This window comes from Bubalus kerabau, chromosome 7, assembly GCF_029407905.1.
Source record: "Bubalus kerabau isolate K-KA32 ecotype Philippines breed swamp buffalo chromosome 7, PCC_UOA_SB_1v2, whole genome shotgun sequence".
NCBI classification, from domain to species: Eukaryota; Metazoa; Chordata; class Mammalia; order Artiodactyla; family Bovidae; genus Bubalus; species Bubalus kerabau.
In genome coordinates, this window is record NC_073630.1 from 96,217,425 (window position 1) to 96,239,015 (window position 21,591).

At 42.8% G+C, this 21,591-nt stretch overlaps 1 protein-coding gene and 1 long non-coding RNA gene across 6 annotated transcripts in view; both read left to right on the forward strand.

The window, feature by feature from the left end:
- Positions 1–1,701, forward strand: part of CCNG2 (cyclin G2) — an 83,009-nt gene extending 81,308 nt beyond the window's left edge. For all 5 annotated transcript variants that reach the window (XM_055588871.1, XM_055588869.1, XM_055588870.1 and 2 more), the window contains exon 8: positions 264–1,701. In XM_055588871.1, the coding sequence (XP_055444846.1) occupies positions 264–387 (124 nt within the window). In that variant the 3' untranslated portion in view covers positions 388–1,701. The remainder of the gene's footprint in view (positions 1–263) is intronic.
- Positions 1,702–14,154: 12,453 nt separating this feature from the next.
- Positions 14,155–15,213, forward strand: LOC129657288 (uncharacterized). The gene is made up of 2 exons (XR_008716651.1): positions 14,155–14,436; positions 14,889–15,213. It is a non-coding gene; the product is annotated as an uncharacterized LOC129657288 (long non-coding RNA).
- The last annotated feature ends 6,378 nt before the right edge of the window (positions 15,214–21,591 follow it).

The following is a 21,591-nucleotide window of genomic DNA, read 5'->3' on the forward strand; positions in this document are numbered from 1 at the left end:
GTTAGTATTACTTGGTACAAGAATATTAGTTTGGCAAGAGGTAATTAGTTTAAACCCCTTAAGCGAATCTGTATTTTCTAAGGAGATTACAATAGACTTCCCTTTAGGAAGGCCTTCTAAGTTAAATTTCGTCTCTGTAGAGCTTAAATTTTGAATGTAAAAATCCTGAGACTAGAACTACTTGTTCAGCAGTTTAATTTTGCCTGTGCGACATTTGAGTGTGTTTTAAATAACGGGGTTCTCTTCTCTGTTTTTCCTTTCAGCGAGGACTCTTGTGAAGACATGAGTTGTGGAGAAGAGAGCCTCAGCAGCTCCCCTCACAGGGATCAAGAGTGCACGTTCTTCTTCAGCTTCAAAGTGGCACAGACACTGTGCTTTCCGTCTTAGAAATCTCATTGTCCTGGGCCCGAGTTTTAAGTGTGTGTACAGGTTTCAAAGCAATAAATGGAGTAGGTAGCTTCCTGGTCCACCCCTATCCAGGCAGGAATTGCATCGACTCTGGAATACCTACCTTCTGTCAATTATTCAGATCAGATCTGGCCTATTTTCATATTTAATCCTAAGCCATCAAATGGGTTCGTGCCTCTTAAACAATAACAATACTTTAGACATTGGCACTTTATTTTTCTCATTGATCTTTAGCTCCTTGGGGGAGGAGGGAAGGTGCTGATACCTTCAATTTACTACTTTTCAAGATGATTTTTAAAAGATGAGTGGTGTAGCGTCCACTTTTTATAAAGCTTTCAGGTGTCTTTATGGAAACAGATTGGGAGTGTGGACGTGCTGCCTTAGCAGGCACGATGGCTGATCCTTTAATGGTTTCTCTTAGGTCTCTCCCTCCCCCCCATTCTCAGAGCAGAGAATATACTCTTAATTGTCAAACACCTTTTCGGTTGTTTTTGTCTTTTAAATGATCAATGTACTCTCTGATGCAGACTTTAGAAATTTAGTAGGAGTTAGAATATTGACATTTCTGTGATTTTAGTGTGTAGTATCTTCATTTCTTTGAGGTTTCTGCCAAAGCAGAAATAAGCAGCAGACTAGAGTAGTTGGATAGTTGCATTCCTAATGCTTAAGTATCGTCAGACTATAGTATTATTTTAATGTTCTTAAGCACTCCATAATCTGCTAGTTTTGCATGTACTTGTATGAAAGCAGTGCAGCAGGTTGAACAGAACTAGGTAACTCTGGAATGGATAAATGTTGATCTAGTAGCACATTTTATCTCATTTTCTTCTATTAGAGAAGTCTGCATGATTATGTTTTATTTCCTTTGTAATTCACATTTCAAAAATAATGGTATTGTATATGGGTGCCAAGAATATGAACTGTAAAAAAGAAACCTAAGTGTTTGTAGTATTATAGTTTTAAGCATATTTGTGTGGTGGTACAGCCATAAGAAAAGGGATTTATAAACTCTGTACACATGAGATTTTGTACAGAGAACTTTTTTAAACTTTATAAACTGTATATGAAAGTGTAAATCTTTAAAAATGTACATAAAATACTGTATTTTTTTACCGTGTGTGTGATAGTCTAGTCATTGCATGTAAATATAATTTATTGTGTATCCTGTATTATAACTCATATAGTGATGACTGACTTTTTTACTGGTAAGTCAACATCCATTGGATGTCTTTTGAAGTGAATCTTTTTGAAGTAATAGATTACAACTCAAAATAAAAATATTAACAAATGCTACTCCGTGTTTGCAGTCACATTTTAATTTTTAACTCTGGTGAAAAAGTGCTTGCTGTATTTCAGTGAGGAGGCTTGAGGTAAGCCTGGAGTGCTTACGGGAAGAGCCCTCTCCCTTGGTTACTACAAGTCCCTCAGGTAGTGTTTCCTCACCGCAGTTTGGTCCTGAGCCTTGGAGATACTGAATCTGTCATTGGAGAGTTGACCTCTCTGGGGTGAACTCATATTAAATGAAAGAGTGACATATTAGCCTGAATGCCTATTAGTTTATAGTGAAGCTAACAGATGCCAAGTAGACCAGAATGCTCAGGCTGGCAGGTTTGTACAGGCTTTCTGCAGACAAGCCAGATTGTCTTCAGAAGGTCACTTGGTGAATATGCACACCAGGGGTGTGAACTCTGGACCTAGGCAGCTTCTGGCTCTTCTGATCTCTTTTCCAAGCTTTAGGCTTGATAAGCAAGTAGAAGGTTTTTGTTTTTGTTTTTTTGCTGGGGTCCCCAGCTGGTTTGGTATGTAGGCTTTTGTTTTCTTTAGTTAGAAAATGAGATGTACTGAATATGGTTGTCTTGTAATACTTCTCCCCTGGAGACAGGGAAATGGTTTCCTACCTTCCTGGTGGAGAATCTCTGTAACCCTCAACCTCTTACCAAGTAATTTTGGCAAGTAGTAGACAATATATTCTACTTTAAGATTTTTTTTAAAGTCTTCATTGAGTTACAATGCTACTTCTGTAAAATGTTTTGGTTTTTTGACCTCTTGTTTCCTCTTGCCTCCTGCCTCCTGCATGGAGGCCACTATTTATTTATACTCTGTATCTACTGTTTCCACTTTTCTTCCTCTAGCTTGGTTCAGACCTGTACTCTTTATCAGCAGGAATACTACCATATCTTATTGATCTGTCAGACTCAAGGCTTTCTTCTGGTTTCCTTGCTGCCTAGATATCCTTTTAAATATTCAAATCTTATGCAAATATGCAAATTTGTCCTGAAAAACTACCTCTCAATTAGGGTAAAGTCCATGTTGTGGCATAGAAGTCTCTTCCTAATCAGAACATCGCATCTCTCTCTGGCCTTTTTTTTTCTTGCCATTTCATAGAGCTACAAAATATGTATTAAAAAGAAGTAACTGGCAGCTGTGTGGGAGATGGAGTGGAGCAGGAAGAGACCACTCAGGAGTCCTGCAGAAATCCAAGAAGTAATGAAGGTGATGGGATGAAGAATCAAAGTGGGATTTGAGAGGCACTGTCCTTTGTAGGCTTTATCAAGTATATTCACAGACAAGCTCAAGAGCGTGATTAAGCCCTTCTTGGGCCATTCAACAAGGTGGCTTCCCATAATAGGAATAAAATTGAAAATCAAGTCTCCTGACCCATTCATAGCAGAGGTGAGGAAAAGGCTGCCATTTTGGTCTCATCCTTGCCCCTTGATTTGGCAAGAGATTTAGCCTTTCAGGTTTCGATTCTATTATTTCCCAGGATGTGGTGCACATACTTCACTGCTTCCGTCAGTGAACGGTGCTGAACTGTGGCTCTCCTTGATCCTGTGGTTGCCACCCATCTGACCCTTGGGAAGCCAGATTGGACAAATAACATGTTTCATTCACCTGTTAAACTCAAAAGAGTTAATATTCAGGTTAACTACAGAGGTATTGGTTCCAGAATATTTATCACAACAATTTTAACCATTTTCTTGGTCTAGGATCTGCCATTTTCCTTCAATTTCTTTCACTGGGCTTCCCCAGTAAAGAATCTGCCTGCAATGCAAGAGACCCAGGTTCAATCCTTGGGTCGGGAAGATCCCGTGGAGGAGGGCATGGCAACCCACTGCAATATTCTTGCTTGGAGAATCCCATGGACAGAGTAGCTTGGTGGGCTATAGTTCATAGGGTTGCAAAGAGTTGGACATGACAGACTCGACTGACCATGTACATGCATTGCTGCTGCTGCTAAGTCACTTCAGTCGTGTCCGACTCTGTGTGACCCCATAGACGGCAGCCCACCAGGCTCCCCCTTCTCTGGGATTCTCCAGGCAAGAGTATGGGAGTGGGGTGCCATTGCCTTCTCCGATGTACATGCACACTGGATTCTAAATAATATGATGTTCTCCCCTGCCTCCCACTTTCCTGTGCATGCGTGCCAAGTGTCAAGTTTATTTAAGCAACCCACTTATCAGATTATTATATGGCCAAACCATGTGTTTTGCATTTGTCCCTTTTGAACTGAGTTTTTCTAATTGTACCAGAAACAGTCCACAGATTTACTGACTTTGTGATTAGCACATTGGATGTGGGGTAGATAGCTTCCAAACAGCCAATGAGTCCTCTCATCCCTGTGCAGACATGGTTCTCTTCACATCAATGCTGGAGTCTGTTCCCCTTGAACTTCAGCCAACCTTGTCCCTGGCTTTGCCTTTACTAATGTGCAGTAGCAGAAGTTCAATGCATGTGCAAGCCTAGGCTTCAAGAGCTTCCCTTTTATTTTTCTTGGAAGCCAGCCACCGAGCTGCAAAGAAGCAGGTTGGGTTACTGAATGTCAGAGCTCACGCAGAGAGAGGCTCTTGGCAATGAGAGGCCATCTTGGAATGTTTCAGCTCAGCAGCTTGTGTGAGCATCTTCAGCTAAGTCACAGGAAGTGGAGGAACCAACCAGCTGATCCCAGTTAACCCACAGACTCTTTATTTTAGGCCACTAGTTTTTGTGGTGGTTTCTCACACAGCAGTAGATAACCGCGACAGGTTGCTTGTTATTTAGAGTCAAACGGTGGTTATCTCTGAGTGGTAAGATTACAGATGACTTTTTTTTCCCCCTCTACTTATGCTTATGTATAGTCATGTATGGATGTGAAAGTTAGACCATGAAGAAAAGTGAGTGCTGAAGAACTGATGCTTTTGAACTGTGATGTTGGAGAAGACTCTTGAGAGTCCCTTGGACTGCAAGGAGATCAAACCAGCCAATCCTAAAGGAAATCAGTCCTGAATATGCATTGGAAGGACTGATGCTGAAGCTGAAACTCCAATACTTTGGCCACCTGATGTGAAGAACCGACTCTTTTGAAAAGACCCTGATGCTGGGAAAGATTGAAGGCAGGAAGAGAAAGGGACGACAGTGGATGAGAGGGTTGGATGGCATCACTGACTCAACGGACATGAGTTTGAGCAAGCTCTGGGAGTTGGTGATGGACAGGGAAGCCTGGCATGCTGCAGTCTATGGGGTCGCAAAGAGTCACACACGATTGAGCAACTGAACTGAACTGATGCTTATGTGTGGTGTCTATTTTTTTCCTTCACATTTGAGTTATTAGTGTATTGACAGAATAAACAATGAACTCTAAGAAACACACACCGATTATACTCTTTCTTTGATTAAAATCTTTATTGGTTTCCCTGTTGTTCAATTTTTAAGTGCTCTCACCCATATGAAGGAAAAGTGGCTAAAAACTTAGAATTAAAATGTCTTTAATCACCCTGGAGTTAAAATGTCTTTCATCATACAGGGTAATGTAAAGTTCAAGGCTGTATAGTGGCAGAAAAAAGCAGGTCTCATCAAAATCTGGAAACTTACTTGAACTCAGGTTTGTGGGCCCTTCGCAATCCTTTACATCAAGTGCCTCTCACACTTAGGTTATACTTGATCATGATCTTGCATTCCAGGGCCCACAGTCATCAGTGTTAAGGGGGGTGGAACTTTGTAACAGCAGAGGACTGTCTTGTTAAAGATTTGCTTGCCCTTTGCCTGTTTTACTATTATCCAACATAGCAATTACCTGCTACTGACTTCCTACTGTTCTAGGATTTTTTTCCCAATAATTACTTCATGTGTCTGGTTTATCCTTTTGCCTAAATCCTAAGCTTCTCATAAACCTTTATATCCTTCACGGTGTCTAGCATAATGCTGGGTAAGGGTGTGTATCAACGTTTTTCTACATGTACCACACCGGACAGTGTGTCTTTTCCATTCCTGATCACAGCAATTCATAGTTGACAAAGATGAACCTCCACACAGGCAAGACTGAAGTCACATTCTCTCCCAGGTTAGGATTTCACATCATTATTAGGGCATGTGAAGGGCTACTTCCACTGCTATCATTAAGTATACCTCAGTCAAGAGTAAGCAGTACTGAACAGGAACACGGGCTCCCCGTGGACTGTCAGGGTTTGATCCTTGTTTGACCACTCACTGTCTGAGCTGATTGAGTGTTAGCTAAATTGTTTGCACCTCAGTTTCTCTATCTGGATAAATGGGTTGATGATGGATGGACAGACACAGAAATGTACTGGGTCTCTTGCATTGCAGGCAGTTTGTTTACTATCTGAGTCACCAGAGAAGCCCCTATTAAAGTGTTTGTGCCTGCTTTTTCAGCTGGAAAAAGGGGTTGATAATGGATGGACAGACACAAAAATGTACTGCCTTGATTCCCTAGCTGCTGCGAGGGCTTTTGGCACACAGCCTTCAACTGATGGCCCCTTTGAGACTACTGACCCAGACAGCAACCTTACCCAAAGTCATACCCTCCTAGGAGGACCTGCATCTGATGACTGATTGAGGTTGGAGGACCTATTGGGTTGGCCAAAAAGTTTGTTTGCGTTTTTCTGTAGAATGTTACAGGAAAATCCAAATGAACTTTTTGGCTAATCCAATATAAAGATTTGGTTACCTTGGTTCAACATAGGACAACTCAGCTGGATCATTCTGGTCCCAGAGATGCACATGGGGTAGCTGAGGCTGCTATTGGGCCGCTGGTTTGGTGCTGGTGCTGAGTCACTTCAGTCGTGTCTGACTCTTTGCAACTGTATGGCTTGTAGCCCACCAGGCTCCTCTGTCCATGGGATTCTTCAGGCAAGAATACTGGAGTGGGATGTCATGCTCTCTGCCAGGGGATTTTCCCAACTCAGGGATTGAACCTGGGTCCCTGGCACTACAGGCAGACTCTTTACTGTTTGAGCCACTGTGTTGCAGCTCAGTTGCTTCCACCAAGCTTGCTTCTTCCTTCCCTTCTCTGCCATAGGTGCTGATCACAGTGCTGTTTCCTAATGAATATTCTGCACCCTAAACTTGCTCTCAGAGTCTGCTTCCCAGATATCACTGCCTACAATATTGCCTTGTGGGGTTCCTGTGTGGGTTGAATGACATGATGATACATGTTAAAAAATTTGGAACAGTGCCTGATACGTACCTATGTAAACACTGGTTATAAAAATGATCACCCCACTACTGTCCCTATCCTCTTATTTCCCTGCTAAGACTCAATTGTTTAATCCAACTATTATTGAGCTACTATGATGTGCTAAGTTTTGTTCTAAGCACTGAGGATGCAACAGAGAATCAAACAGTCCATACCACTGAGAAGCTCAGCCTCTAAAGGGAGAAGCAGATGTCAGTTACCAGGCAATGTGAGAAACAGTCATTGAAATATGTACAAGGCATGGGGTTAGTATCCTGGCATCACCTCTGCATAGGTTCTCTAGTCTTCTGGTTGGAATTAAAAGATCATTTGGCATGATTTCAGTCATTCCAGGGAGGCCCTGATAATCCATCCTCTTTTCAGTGCTCCTCACATCCCTGTTTTCTTCTAGCTCATTCTGTCATTTCTACCTTTAGAAAGTCTTTCCTTTAGCTAAAGATTTTGAGTGGTTAAAATTCAAGTATCTCCAACAGGGTTTTCACCTTAATGGGATTCAGAAACTATGGTGTGAGTCAGGATTTGAGCACCTATTTGCTGTTGAGTATAGTTTTGGACAAGCCACATGTGATTATTTTGGGGCCCCAGGAAGTAGATACTGAGATGAAGTCAGAAGTGCAGAGGAAAAGACCTAAATAGACAGTTCTCCAAAGAAGACATTCAGATGGCTAACAAACACATGAAAAGATGCTCAATATCGCTCATTATTAGAGAAATGCAAATAGAAACTACAATAAGATATCACCTCACACAGGTGAGAATGGTCATCATCAAAAAGCCTACAAACAATAAATGCTGGACAGGGTGTGGAGAAAAGGGAACCCTCTTGCACTGTCGGTGGGAATATAAATTGATACAGCCACTACGGAAGACGGTATGGAAGAATCCTTAAAACATTAGGAATAAAACCACCATATGACCCAGCAATCCCACTCCTATGCATATACCTTGAGGAAACCAAAATTGAAAAAGACACGTGTATCCCATTGTTCACTGAAGCACTATTTGCAACAGCTAGAACATGGAAGCAACCTAGATGCCCATCGACAGATGAATGGATAAAGAAGTTGTGGTGCATATACACAATGGAGTATTACTCAGCCATAAAAAGGAACACATCTGAGTCACTTCTGATGAGGTGGATGAACCTAGAACATATTATACAGAATGAAGTAAGTCAAAAGAGAAAGATAAATATCGTATTCTAACACATGTGGAGTGAGTCAAAAGAGAAAGATAAATATCGTATTCTAACACATATTATGGAATCTAGAAGGATGGTACTGAAGAACTTATTTACAGGGCAGCAATGGAGAAACAGACATAGAGAACAGACTTATGGACTTATGGGGAGAGGGGAGGAGAGGGTCAGATGTACGGAAAGAGTAACATGGAAATTTGCATTACTATGTATAAAATAGATAGCCAATGGGAATTTGCTGTATGGCTCAGGAAACTCAAATAGGGGCTCTGTATCAACCTAGAAGGGTGGGATGGGGTGGGAGATGGGAGGGAGGTTCAAAAGGGAAGGGATATATGTATACCTATGGCTGATTCATGTTGAGGTTTGACAGAAAACAACAAAATTCTGTAAAGCAATTATCCTTCAATAAAAAATAAAAAGAAAAAAATGCAATAAATACGTTGGGGGATGTGAATGAGAAATGGGGAGGAAGAAGGGTTGGGTAGGGAGAGCCTAGAACTGGCAAATCTGACAAGATTTAGCCAACCTGGGCCTTGGGAACACAGGTTGTCCATTAGAAGAGTCCCATGTTGGGTAGGAATGGCCAGGTCTAGCACCCTCAGCACTCAGTCACTGACAGGATTATTCAAGTAGAGGGTGGCTTCAGCGCGAATGCTGAGGGGCTTCCTGAAAGGGCTGCAGCTGGAGGTTGTCCTTGTTATGGAAAGTGTGGTTCTTTCTAGAAGGGAGATCTGTGGGGTGCATCTCCAAGGCCCTCACCACATAACTTCTCTGAGAACTAGTTTTTTAATCCGCAAAGAAGAGACACTCAGAACTGCAAGAACTCTTGGCAAGAACACTCCGTTCAAATCCCACACTAAGAGACTTGGCCAAAGTTTAGCTGGCTTCTCGCAGCCCGAGGCCACATTCCTGGGACAACCCTGCTGCCTTTTGAGTTTCTCTGGGGAAGATCCCCTGGAGAAGGAAATGGAAACCCTCTCCAGCATTCTTGCCTGGAGAATCCCATGGACGAGGAGCCTGAAGGGCTACAACTCCAAAGGGTCACAAAGAGTTGCATACAACTGAAGCAATGTAGCATCCTTGCATGCTGGAAAGAAAGCTCAGGGCTGTCTACAGAATCTTCTGTTTGTTCTAGCTGACACCCGACCTCCCTTTCCTTCTTTCTTTAAAAAGGTTTAGAATTGTGAATCCTATTTCTGTCGGTTTGAGATGTGTACCTCCCACAGCTCAGGAGGGTCTTTCTAAAGGATCTGAAAGCCGTTACACTGACGCATAGCCGTCAGGAAGGACTGGGTCTCTGTCTCCCAGTCTCTGTTGGGTTGGGGGGGTAGAATCCTAACTTCCATAGTGGCCAGATAAACACATTGCCCAAATCCACAGTCACCAACACTGAATTTTCTCATTGAGCCTCCACTCACTTCCCCTCCCTTCATCTTCTCTCTGCCTTTAAAACCTCCCATCGCCTCTGGCCCAAGTGGATGGCACCCAGCTCTTTCTCCTTCCAGAGTCTGCTTTCACCACTTTCACTTATGTCCAGCTTTGCTTACCATCGACAATACTAAGACTTGACTTTCCTACCTCCCAGGGCTGTGAGAACTGAAGAAGTTAATGGAGAAAAAAAAAAGCATTTGCAAACTGAGAAGCTCTTTATGAGTGCAAGTTGCCGGTTTGAAGGCATTGAATGTATTTTCCTGAGAGGTTTTGAAAAATACATCAAAATATTTTTTCTGTTTGTATATCTCCTCCCTAAAAATGTAAACCACATGTAGATGTAAACGATATAGAGAAAGTGGATAATGCCTACAATGCTGCACCTCGGAGATACTGCTGTCAACTTAATGGCATTTATAATTCCATTCTTTTTAGGCAAGGATAAATACATAACCTTTTTTTTTTTCATAGGTGGGCTCCTACTCTATATACTCTTCTACAACTCACTTTACTCACTTAACAATATATTGAGGCATATACCAGTATCAATTAATAAGGATCTACTTATTTTTAATGACTATGGAGTGTTTCATTTTATGCTCGTGTGGTAATTTGCTTAAAGTCCTCTTCTAGTGAATAATTACATTGTTTCCAAGTTTTCAGTGGTTTTAAAAAATATTTATTTGCTTGGCTGCATCTGGTCTTACTTGTGGCATGCAGGAGCTTTCATTTTGGTATGTGAACTCTTAATTGGGGCTTGTGGGAGCTGGTTCACTGACCAGGGATCAAACCAGGGCCCCTGCATTGGGAGCATGGACTCTTAGCCACTGGACCACCAGGGAAGTCCCGTGTTTATTATTTTTAATTAAAGCAGCAATAAACTTTCTTGAACATACATTTCTGCTTACCCATCTAGTCATTTCTTTGGGATACCTTTCTAGAAGTGAAATTCCTGGGTCTATTCCAAAGGAATACATATTTAACATTTATATGTTGTTGACCTGCTCTCCTGAAAAGTTATATGGGTTTCCACGTCCACTCATAATGCTCACGAGTGACAGTTTCTTTACTTTCGGGCTGGAGGATTTTGATGAGGGTGGGGATAGGATTGACTTAGAAAAAGTGAATGGGATCATTAGATTCCTGAAGAACCCAGAGAAAGGTGTCACTAAAATGGATAGCAGGGGCAGAGACACCAAAAGCTGGGCTCAGAAAGGAGCCTGCTGCCTGCCTTCCACTGGCTCCCAGGTCCCAGCTTGCCCTCCATTGGGCATCACGCTTGCTAAGCCACCAGAACACTGAAGGTCTTTCCATAGCATGTGGCAGGCGAGCAGCTGCAGCTGCTCCCCCTGAGCCTGGGCAGACAAAAACCTCCCCTGTGCAGTGCTGGATAAAGCCCTGCCTGCAGCTACACTCGCCTGGCCCGAGCTCGCATCCCATCTTGTACATTAAAGAGAAGCAAGGTTGACGTGTCCCACAAAGGAAAGGCGATCAAAGGCTAGACATGCTGCCAAGTCTCAGAAGAGGTGCTGTGCCTGAACTTGGGGCCTGTCTCCAGCATCAGACATTTATCTTGGTTGCTCCGGGGAAGACGTTCATGCTTTTTTCTTTGGGGTGGAACAACTGGGCAGGGAAGGAGGTGAGGGCTAACAGGCAGTCCCATTTTACCTGGCTCCATGCCTCTGTTGTACAGGTTACCAGCGTTCTTCCCTTTCCTTTTTTTCTGTTTTCCCTTCTTTTTTTTTTTAATGGAAGAGAAGGAAAGAATGGCTTCATTTCTTTGTCATGCAAAGGGGGAACACAGTATTGGGCTTCACTGGTGGCTCAGATGGTAAAGAATCTGCTCACAATGCAAGAGACTTGAGTTTGACTTCTGGGTTCGGAAGATCCCCTAGAGAAGGGAATGGCTATCCACTCTAGTATCCTTGCCTGGAGAATCCCATGGACAGAGGAACCTGGTGGGCTACAGCCCATGGGGTTCCAAAGAGTTGGACACAACTGAGCGAATGAATGCATAACTTTTATGGGGGAAAAAAACCCCACAACTCTAAAGGTTATCCATTATGAGTCCTTTCTCATGCCACAGATGTCTTCATGATATATGTTACCTGCCAGCTATTGTCACAGGGGTTTGTATTGTCCACATAGCATCAGAGAGCTAGCCCCCTTTCCCTTTGCATCTTACACCAAGCAGCTTTAGAACATAATAGTGCAGCTGCCTAACAGCTGTCGACTGGACTTAGGGCAGGAGCCCTATTTGAGACTCCATGACGTAGTTCTTTTTTTCTTTTAAAGAGTAGGGTGGAGATTTCCCATGTCAGTTATTAAGGTTTACTACAGAGCTATAGTATTTTTTTAAAGTATTTCATTAATTTATTTAAATTTTGGTCGCACTAGATTTTCGTTGCTGCATGGGCTTTCTCTAGTTGCGGCGAGTGGGGGATACTCTCTAGTTTCAGTGTGTGAGCTTCTTATTCCAGTGGCTTCTTTTGCTGTGGAGCACAGGCTCTGGGTGCACGGACTTCAGCAGTTGTGTTATGCGGGCTTTGTTGCTCTATGGCATGTGGAATCTTTCCAGAGCAGGGATCGAACCCAAGTCCTCTGCATTGGCAAGTGGATTCTTATTCACTATACCACCAGGAGAGTCCTGACACAGTTCTTTAATGCAGTTTCCAGGACTCTTGAGATCCAGGAACAGTCAGGGTTGCTCAAGCAAGAAGTGAAAGGATCCTATGAAGAGCACTGCTCCTTTGTCTGGGAGCAGAGAGGACTGACTGTGTGTTTGCTTACCCCCAGGCTGGCCTCAGCAGGTTTTTAGGACTACTTTCCTTTCCTTTCTTGATGCTATTAGAAGAAGATGGCACAAAGGGAAGGTGGCATGAATTATCTGTTTCTTCAGATCATTAGTATCCATAAATCCTGGTTTCTTTAAATCAATGATTGCCCACTCTTGGAGGGCAACTAGCCAATAGTCAAACCCACGCAATTATGCTATTTGTTATTTTATCAACTGTAGAAGCTAGACAGGGCCCCAAATGCTAAAGAGGGAAGCTGGCTGGACTTCATAGCAGAGCTCATGGTGGCAACACTTTCATGGGGTTACCAGAGTTCAAGGTCAGTACCTCAGCTCTGCAGGCCCAGAGCTAGAGTCTAAAACATGGAGTAGGACAGCCTTTAGTGAAAGGAAGTGGGGGTACCAACTAATTAATTAGTCTTAGATGATTTCCCTTGGGTCTAGGATGTTAATGCCTGCCATCCAAAGCATGCCCTTCCCACTAGCAGGATACATAGGATACTGACTATGATCAGAAAGTCCATGCTTGGAGAGCATGATTTGAGAACAAACACTGGGGAGGTTCTGAGCATCAGTCTCATTCAGGGCTGATGAAATATGGTCCATCAGCCTGTCCCTAAGCAGCCCTCTCCAGATAACCTGATGGGACTTAGTTGTTTTTGTTGTACGTTTGTTTCTACTTATTCCCTTTGGTCATTGATTTCTATTGCTACTCTAGAGAGCTAATATCATCCATTACATTTTGATCTGACTATATTACAGAAGACTGTAATTCCCCTACAGAGACTTTATATCTTTTCTTGAAGTCTTGAGGACCCATATGCAATCATTTCAAAACCTATACTGCCACTCAGAAGTGCTTTAGTACTAAGTCTCAGGAATTTTCTGGTGTTATTTCTCTAGTTGACTTTATAGTACACTCATAGAATTGTAATTTGAAAGATAGTTCAGAATTTTCATATACATCCAGCTTTCTTTTTCTTTTTCTTTTTTTTTAGTGCTAAATGTGGAAGGCACAAACATAGACATGCATATTGGCTTTCTTCTTTTACTGATAGCAAAGGCAGAAAAAACAACGAATTTAGGAAGAGGGAAAAACACAGGAATAAAAAGAATGTAAAAATTCTTGTGGAGAAAGAAAGAAGAGGGAAGCTGCAGATCACAAAGGACTGAAAGAAAGAGGGACCTCCCTGGAAGTCCAGTGGTTAAGATTTTGCCTTCCAGTGCTGGGGGTGTGCGGAGAAGGCAATGGCACTCCACTCCAGGACTCTTGCCTGGCAAATCCCATGGACAGAGGAGCCTGGTAGGCTGCAGGCCATGGGGTTGCTAAGAGTCGGACATGACTGAGCGACATCACTTTCACTTTTCACTTTCATGCATTGGAGAAGGAAATGGCAACCCATTCCAGTGTTCTTGCCTGGAGAATCCCAGGGACGGGGAGCCTGGTGGGCTGCCGTCTATGGGGTCACACAGAGTTGGACTGAAGCGACTTAGCAGCAGCAGCAGCAGCAATGGGGGGCGTGGGTTCAGTCCTTGGTCAGAGAGCTAAGATCTCACATACTCCAGCCAAAAAACCAAAACATAAAACAGAAGAAATGTTGTAACAAATTCAACAAAGGCTTTTAAAAAAGATGAAAGAAAGAGGATTATAATATGGAAGGAGAGGAATTTGCTGTGAGAGCCAGCAAGCTCAGGCAGGTTCAGCGGGGACCAGCTGTTGGAAAGAACCCGGAATGGGAATAAGGAATCTTGGGTTTTAGCCCCAGATTGTTGACAGCTGTCTGACCTAACCTATTTACTCTATTGCTCTGGGGTTGACTTTCCTTATAAAATGAGGGGATAGGGCTCTGTAACTTTCTGAGGTCCAGTGGAGCTTTGTCATCCTCATTCTAAAGTCAAGAAGAAAATGCTAGAGAAGCTCAAGACTTCCATCTTCTGGGAAAGAGTTTCTTAAATCCCAGGCTGGAGGATTATCATTACTTCTGGTTGTCATTTTTTGAAAGGCCACCTCTGGTCTGTGATCCAGTTGAGTCTGTTTTAAGCTCTGGATCACACCCAGTGCAGTTCATCTTGATCTCTGTTAACTTTCACTTAGAAAAACAGAACTGATACATGATCACATAAACATCTCTGGTGGGTAATGGAACGATAAGCATTTATAAATGGGGTGAAACCATTCAGCACAGATACCATGTGAAACCAAGACCCTGATAAAGACTTAACACAGATGTCCTTGGGGCTGTGCTGCAGGTGGGCCTGGTGTAGAAGTAGGCACCATGTGGGCAGCTGCATTATTTTTCAAGCCCTGGTGAGAGAAAGGCCATCTCAGGCAGGTAGCTCTGAGCATAGAGGATATGAGGGTGGTGCCAGATATTGGTGAGCAGTGTAGACCAGCAGAAAATAAACCACATCCATATTTAATATCCATCATGTGTGGAGAGGCTAGGCTGGTCTGAAAAATCTCTGATGTTATTATGTCTCGTGGAGCCTGGAAAGCTTAAAATATTTATGTTGTAGCAAAGCTCTGATGAGCAATTCACTCTTCCCTTGCCTTAAACCTCATATCTTCCAATTTTTTTTCCTAGCTTGGCTTAACTTAGAAACAGTTTCCAGAAGCTTCTTGGGAGCGTGCCTGTGTCTTCTGCATTGTTATATGGTCAGCACCTACAAGAGTGCTTGTCACACAGCAGCTGCTTAAGAAATGAAAGTCAAATGAACAGATCAACAGATGAAGCTACTCGAGGGGTTCTCAGAGGAAATCACACTCTAGAACTGATGCTATTTTAAAGGTCTACAGCAGGACTACATATGAAGCAAAAGGGAGTGGCAGGATGTACCTTCAGAACTCTGAAAATTCAAACTGTGAAATCCACACATAATGGAAGGGAGCTGACACTGGGAGGGGAGAATTCTCCTTAAAGCAGAACAAAGTAAGCTAACAAATGATTAACGAGGAAAACAAGGTCTTCTGGGTCCCAAGGTGGAGAAAACAGGGCTTGGCTACAGCATTCTGTGTTGGAATCAGCATGGCTAAAGAAGCATGAGCCAACAGAACAGGAATGATTTGAGTGGAAACCAAAGGCGGGAGTCAGAGAATCAGAGACCAGCTGTTGCCAGTGTTGACCAGGGGAGGCTGGGGGTGTGGATATCCTTTCTGAGAAAAGAAAGAGCACTCACATTAGGAATGTCTTCACAGTGAAAATGGATTAGTCAGAGTAGCCTTGTTCTGATTCTGTATTCTCTTAGCACAAATATTGTTTGATTTCCATGGAGATTTCCTTACAGGGAACAAAAATGCTGACACGGCCCTTTGCTGTCAGCTCAGCTCCTCTAGGCAGTTCAGCTCCTAGCAGTATAAGAGGTGGATTGGGAGGTAATGGCCATGAAAGGTAGGGCGGAGTGTGGGGGAAGCAGGATTGGGCAGGAAGAGCTTCAGACTGTGAAGAACGTCTGAACAAGTCTCTAAACAACTCAACAGGCAGCTCTGGAACAGAGATCAGAGGAGTCCTGTGTTGGGCATACCCGGATGGACCCTGGTAATCCCAGCTTGTACAGTATTGGCTGGGGGCTACCTGGAGAAAACCTGGCCTCGGCTCAAACGTGTGACAGACTCAGAAGGCACTGCAGTTCGAAGCTGCCAGTCAACTGCCTGCCTTGAAGCTGGATAGCAAACTTCCTTGAAGGGAGATGGGTGTGGCACACCGTCACAGCTGCCACACTCTCCAAAGCCATGTCCAAATCCCTTACTCCATGCCAACCCGCATTCCAGAACAGTTGCTAGAATGCGGCTGGACCTGGAGATTGTAATACTAAGTGAAATAAGTTGGAGTGGGTGCTAAATCGCTTCAGTCATGTCCGACTCTTTGTGACCCTATGGACTGTAGCCTGCCAGGCCCCTCTGTCCATGGGATTCTCCAGGCAAGAATACTGGAACGGGTTGCCATGTCCTTCTCCAGGGCATCTTCCCAACCCAGGGATCAAACCAGCGTCTCTTATGTCTCCTGCATTGGCAGGCAGGTTCTTTACTACTGGCACCACCTGAGAAGCTCATAAGTCAGAGAGAGATAGACAAATATCATATTATATTGCTTATACACAGAATCTAAAAAAAAAAGATACTAATGAGCTTATTTACAAAACAGAAATAGACTCACAGGCCTAGAGAAAGAATTTGTGGTTACCAGGGGGGAAGGATGGGGTGGACAAATAAATTGGGAATTTGGAATTGACACGTACACAGTACTGTATTTAAAATAAATAACTAACAAGGTACTACTGCATCGCACAGGGAACTCTGCTCAATACTCTAATAACCTAAATGGGAAAAGAATTTGAGATACACGTGAGTATATATATGTATAACTGAGTCACTTTGCTGTACACCTGAAACTAACACAGCATTGTCAATCAACTATATTCCAATACAAAGTAAAAATTAATAAAAGAAAAAAAGGAACTTCCCTGGTGGTGCAGTGAATAAGAATCCACCTGGCAATGCAGGGGATATGGGTTCGATCCCTGGTCCAGGAAGATTTCACAAGCCATGCAGCAGCTAAATTTGTGAACCCCAACTAATGAGCCCTTGTGTTGCAACTGCTGAAGCCCTCGTGTCTAGAGCTTGTGCTCTGCAACAAGAACAGCCTCCGCAATGAGAAGGCTACTCATGGCAACCAAGACTAGTCCCCAGTCGCCGCAACTAGAAAAAGCCCATGCAAAGCAAATGAAGACCTAACACAGCCAAACATAAATAAATAATATTATATATAAATATATATATATATAAAAAGAACAGTGGCTAGAGCACTGTTGATTTCCCAGCCTCCTTGGCAATTGGTGTGACTGTGCAACCCTATTCTGGCCAATGGGGCTTCAGGGAAGTTAACTGGGCAAAAAGGTAAAGCCTTATGAAAAGAAAGCATTTCCCCTTCTCCCCCAACCAGCTATTTGTTTTCTGATTTTACATGCAGTATTGATATCTGGGGTAGCAGCAATCTTACAGCAATAAGGCCATAAATAAACATGCTAAAGGGTATAGCTCTTCAATGACATTGATGAGACTGGTCTCTCTTCTTGTTGATTAAACAATAATGTACTTATGGTTTAATCCATTTATTTTTCCTGTTACTTGCAGCTGACTGATACACTTCTTGCCTGGTTCCCATAACGTACAGCATGCATGTATATATTCCCATTTAAATTAGCAAGTTGGCATTCTGCTTTACATATCCATTTCTTATTCTCTCGCGTAGAGTGAGCCAGTCTTTATGAAATCAATATCCTCTGAGTGCACTGAGAAAATGGCTTTGAGGCCTGAAAAGCTAAAGACTGCACCTGGGAAAGGGTGACAATCTGTATTCACTCAGTGTTTTTCCTGAGCTTGTGCTTTCCAATCTTAGCAAATGTATTTATTCAAGCCCCAGGGTAAACTAAGCTCCGTGTCCCAGTCAGCTATAATTTTAAAAACATTAAAAGCCTGAAACCAGTAACCTATTTGCAATCAACTAGGCTTTTCTGCACTCATCTCACACGCTAGTAAAGTAATGCTTGAAATTCTGCAAGCCAGGCTTTAACAATATGTGAACCGTGACTTTCCAGATGTTCAAGCTGGCTTTAGAAAAAGCAGAGGAACCAGAGATCAACTTGCCAACATCCAATGGACCATCGAAAAAGCAAGAGAGTTCCAGAAAAACGCCTATTTCTGCTTTCCTGACTATGCCAAAGCCTTTGACTGTGTGGATCACAATAAACTGTGGAAAATTCTTCAAGAGATGGGAATACCAGACCACCTGACCTGCCTCTTGAGAAATCTGTATGCAGGTCAGGAAGCAACAGTTAGAACTGGACATGGAACAACAGACTGGTTCCAAATAGGAAAAGGAGTATATCAAGGCTATATATTGTCACCCTGCTTATTTAACTTCTATGCAGAGTACATCATGAGAAACACTGGGCTGGAGGAAGCACAAGCTGGAATCAAGATTGCCAGGAGAAATATCAATAACCTCAGATATGCAGATGACACCACCCTTGTGGCAGAAAGTGAAGAAGAACTAAAGAGCCTCTTGATGAAGGTGAAAGAGGAGAGTGAAAAAGTTGGCTTAAAGCTCAACATTCAGAAAACAAAGATCATGACATCTGGTCCCATCACTTCATGGCAAATAGATGGAGAAACAGTGGAAACAGTGGCAGACTTTATTTTTGGGGGCTCCAAAATCACTGCAGATAGTGACTGCAGCCATGAAATTAAAAGACGCTTACTCCTTGGAAGAAAAGTTATGACCAACCAAAGACAGCATATTAAAAAGCAGAGACATTACTTTGCCAACAAAGGTCCATCTAGTCAAAACTATGGTTTTTCCAGTGGTCATGTATGGATGTGAGAGTTGGACTATAAAGAAAGCTGAGCACTGAAGAATTGATGCTTTTGAACTGTGGCATTGAAGGAGACTCTTGAGAGTCCCTTGGACTGCAAGGAGATCCAACCAATCCATCCTAAAGGAAATCAGTCCTGAATGTTCACTGGAAGGACTGATGTTGAAGCTGAAACTCCAATACTTTGGCTACCTGATGCGAATAGCTGACTCATTTGAAAAGACCCTGATGCTGGGAAAGATTGAAGGCGAGAGAAGAAGGGGATGACAGGGGATGAGATGGTTGGATGGCATCACTGACTTGATGGACATGAGTTTGAGTAAATTCTGGGAGTTGATGATGGACAGGGAGGCCTGGCATGCTGCAGTCCATGGGGTCACAAAGAGTTGGACATGACTGAGCAACTGAATGGAGCTCAACTGAACTGAGGCTTTTCTGCAGTGAAGACATGAAGCACAGCCTATACTTTTAAGGTACATCTTTAGGTTTGATTAATTATAGTATGTGGGACAGTAATAGAATGCTATGGAATGCACACTATGAAGGCTGATGGGCACTGTCTAGGAAGAGGAGTAGTGAATGTAATTTGTGTGTGTGTGTGTGTGTGTGTGTGTGTGTAAGACAAACATTGTGTTAGCCTTCTTTCATCAATGTATCAGCACCCATGAGCAAATTCATTAATTGTCACACTGGAAGATAGGGTCTTGGGAAAAGGATACAGAAAATTAAGGTTAAGTTTTCAGCATGGTAGAAGAAAGCATGGGGCAGGAATAGGGTTTGGAGAACATTATGTTGCTGGGCTGTGGCAGGAGGTGTTCTGGATATCAGTGCCTTAGCATGAGGACCTTGGATGCCTGAGACATCTGAGGGTGCTGTTTAGGAGCAAAAAGAGCCTGTTTTGATGTTCTCATCTGTACCAGTCAGTGTTCTCAGGGAAACAGATGACACATTCCAATTAGAATAATTCAAAGAGAGTTTAATAAAAGGATTATTTCAAAGGTAAAGGTAGGATGTGGGGAAAGCACAAGGGACTGAGCAATGAGCCAGAGCCAGAAATAGCAAAGCTGTAACTAAATTAGGCCCAAAGAGATGAAGGAGGATATGGTTTCTAGAAACTAAAGGAAAGAGTTGTGTAGAAAAAGATGATTTGAGAGAGACTCTGTGCCTTTGTTTGCTGTAGGAGCCTGGGCACTAAAATATTCTGACCTCATACTCTGCCCTTCCTCTAATTTCTGTGAGGGTTCCCCGTTGCCCTGACCAGAAGCCAGGGAGTACATAGGAAAGCCTCACTGATACAGTCTGTCAATTCCATTTCCTGGGTAAGAAAGCACGGGGCAAAGAGCTGAGAGTGGGTCTGAAGGACAAAGAGAAGATAGACTGCTTTCCTTTATCTCCTTACAGAGGTGGCACTGAATATCTCTAGGACCAAGTCGAGGAAGAGAAAGATAAAGAAACTGCATCTGGATCATCTGAAGATGGTATAACTCGTTCCTCCATAATTGAGAGATTCTGAAACCGCATCAGTAGAAGCTTCAGTCTTTCACATTAGGTTTAAATTCAGTAGGCTCAGAGGGGAAGCACTGAGGGGGTTTTTGGAAATGTACTTTTGGCTGATATGAAAAGAAGAACTCTCACCTAGTTAACTTGTTATTCCAGCCAAGAAAGAATGTAATGCAAAAATAAATGGAAATGAATTAGTGTTGAAGAAAAGGAAAATGGGAACGAGTAGGGAGAAGATGTAGGGATGGGCACTGACTGGGGGAAGTGAAGCTTTCCAAGCCCTCAGCTAATGACTCACTGCTCCAATAGAGCTTTATCACATAAGGGTGGGCACCACTGGCTCTCAGGGAGTCTGGAAAAACAAGTGTTGCTACCTAAGCTCATGGAGGCTCTGCTCCAAGGCAGGTTTTTGGTAGAAGACAGGGGAGTGGTTTTTGGACAGGCAACTAGTAATGTCTACTATGTGACAGAAAACTAAGACTCATGGATGTGAAGGAATTTACCCCCAAATGCAAAGCTAATAAATGATGGAGCTGGAATTCGGATTTTGCACTTTTGGACTTCAAAGCAAATGTGTTTTCCCTGCAGTACTATATTGAGTAGTAATGGCAGTTGGTGCTGGCCTCTTAGCTTAACATATGTGTGCTCAGACATTCAGTTGTGTCCGACTGTTTGCAACCCCATGAACTATAGCCCACCAGGCTCCTCTGTCCATGGGATTTTCCAGGCAAGAATACTGGAATGGGTTGCCATGCCATCCTCCAGGGGAATCTTTCTGATGCAGGGATTGAAACCATGTCTCCTGCATCTCCTGCCCTGCAGGCAGTCTTTACCACTGAGCCATCAGGGAAGCCCTCTTACCTTAACATGTAGTGATGAAATACTGGTTTATTTGATACCTAGTAGATACTGGTACTTGGTAAAGGACTGACATTTATTCTGTAGGTAATGATGGCTTTGGGCAAATGGAGAAAAAAAAAAAAAAACCAGGGTATTTTTAGGGAAGGAATTAATCTCATCTAGAGTCAGAAACACTGGATAATGGTTCTAGTTTTGCCAGTGACTTGAACTTTCTGACTCTTTAGTATGATTTTTTTTATTATCTATACAATGGAAATAATCCACATAATCAGAACATAGATGATGTAAAATGTAAGGACAGTGTTAACAAATGCTTTAATATCCATGAATAAGGTGTTGCAAGGAAAAGCTTAAACCAGCGTTTTTGACCATGGTACCCATCAAGAACATTCCAGATAAAGGCAGAACATCACTTCTATTGGAGGAAGAGTGGGATTAAACACTACCAAAATCTAAGAATGCAGAGAAATGACTGTTAGGAACACAAATCATAGAGAATAATAAGGCTTCCTCTTTTTTGTTTCTCAAAGAACCTGTCTGTCTTTGACTCCTGGA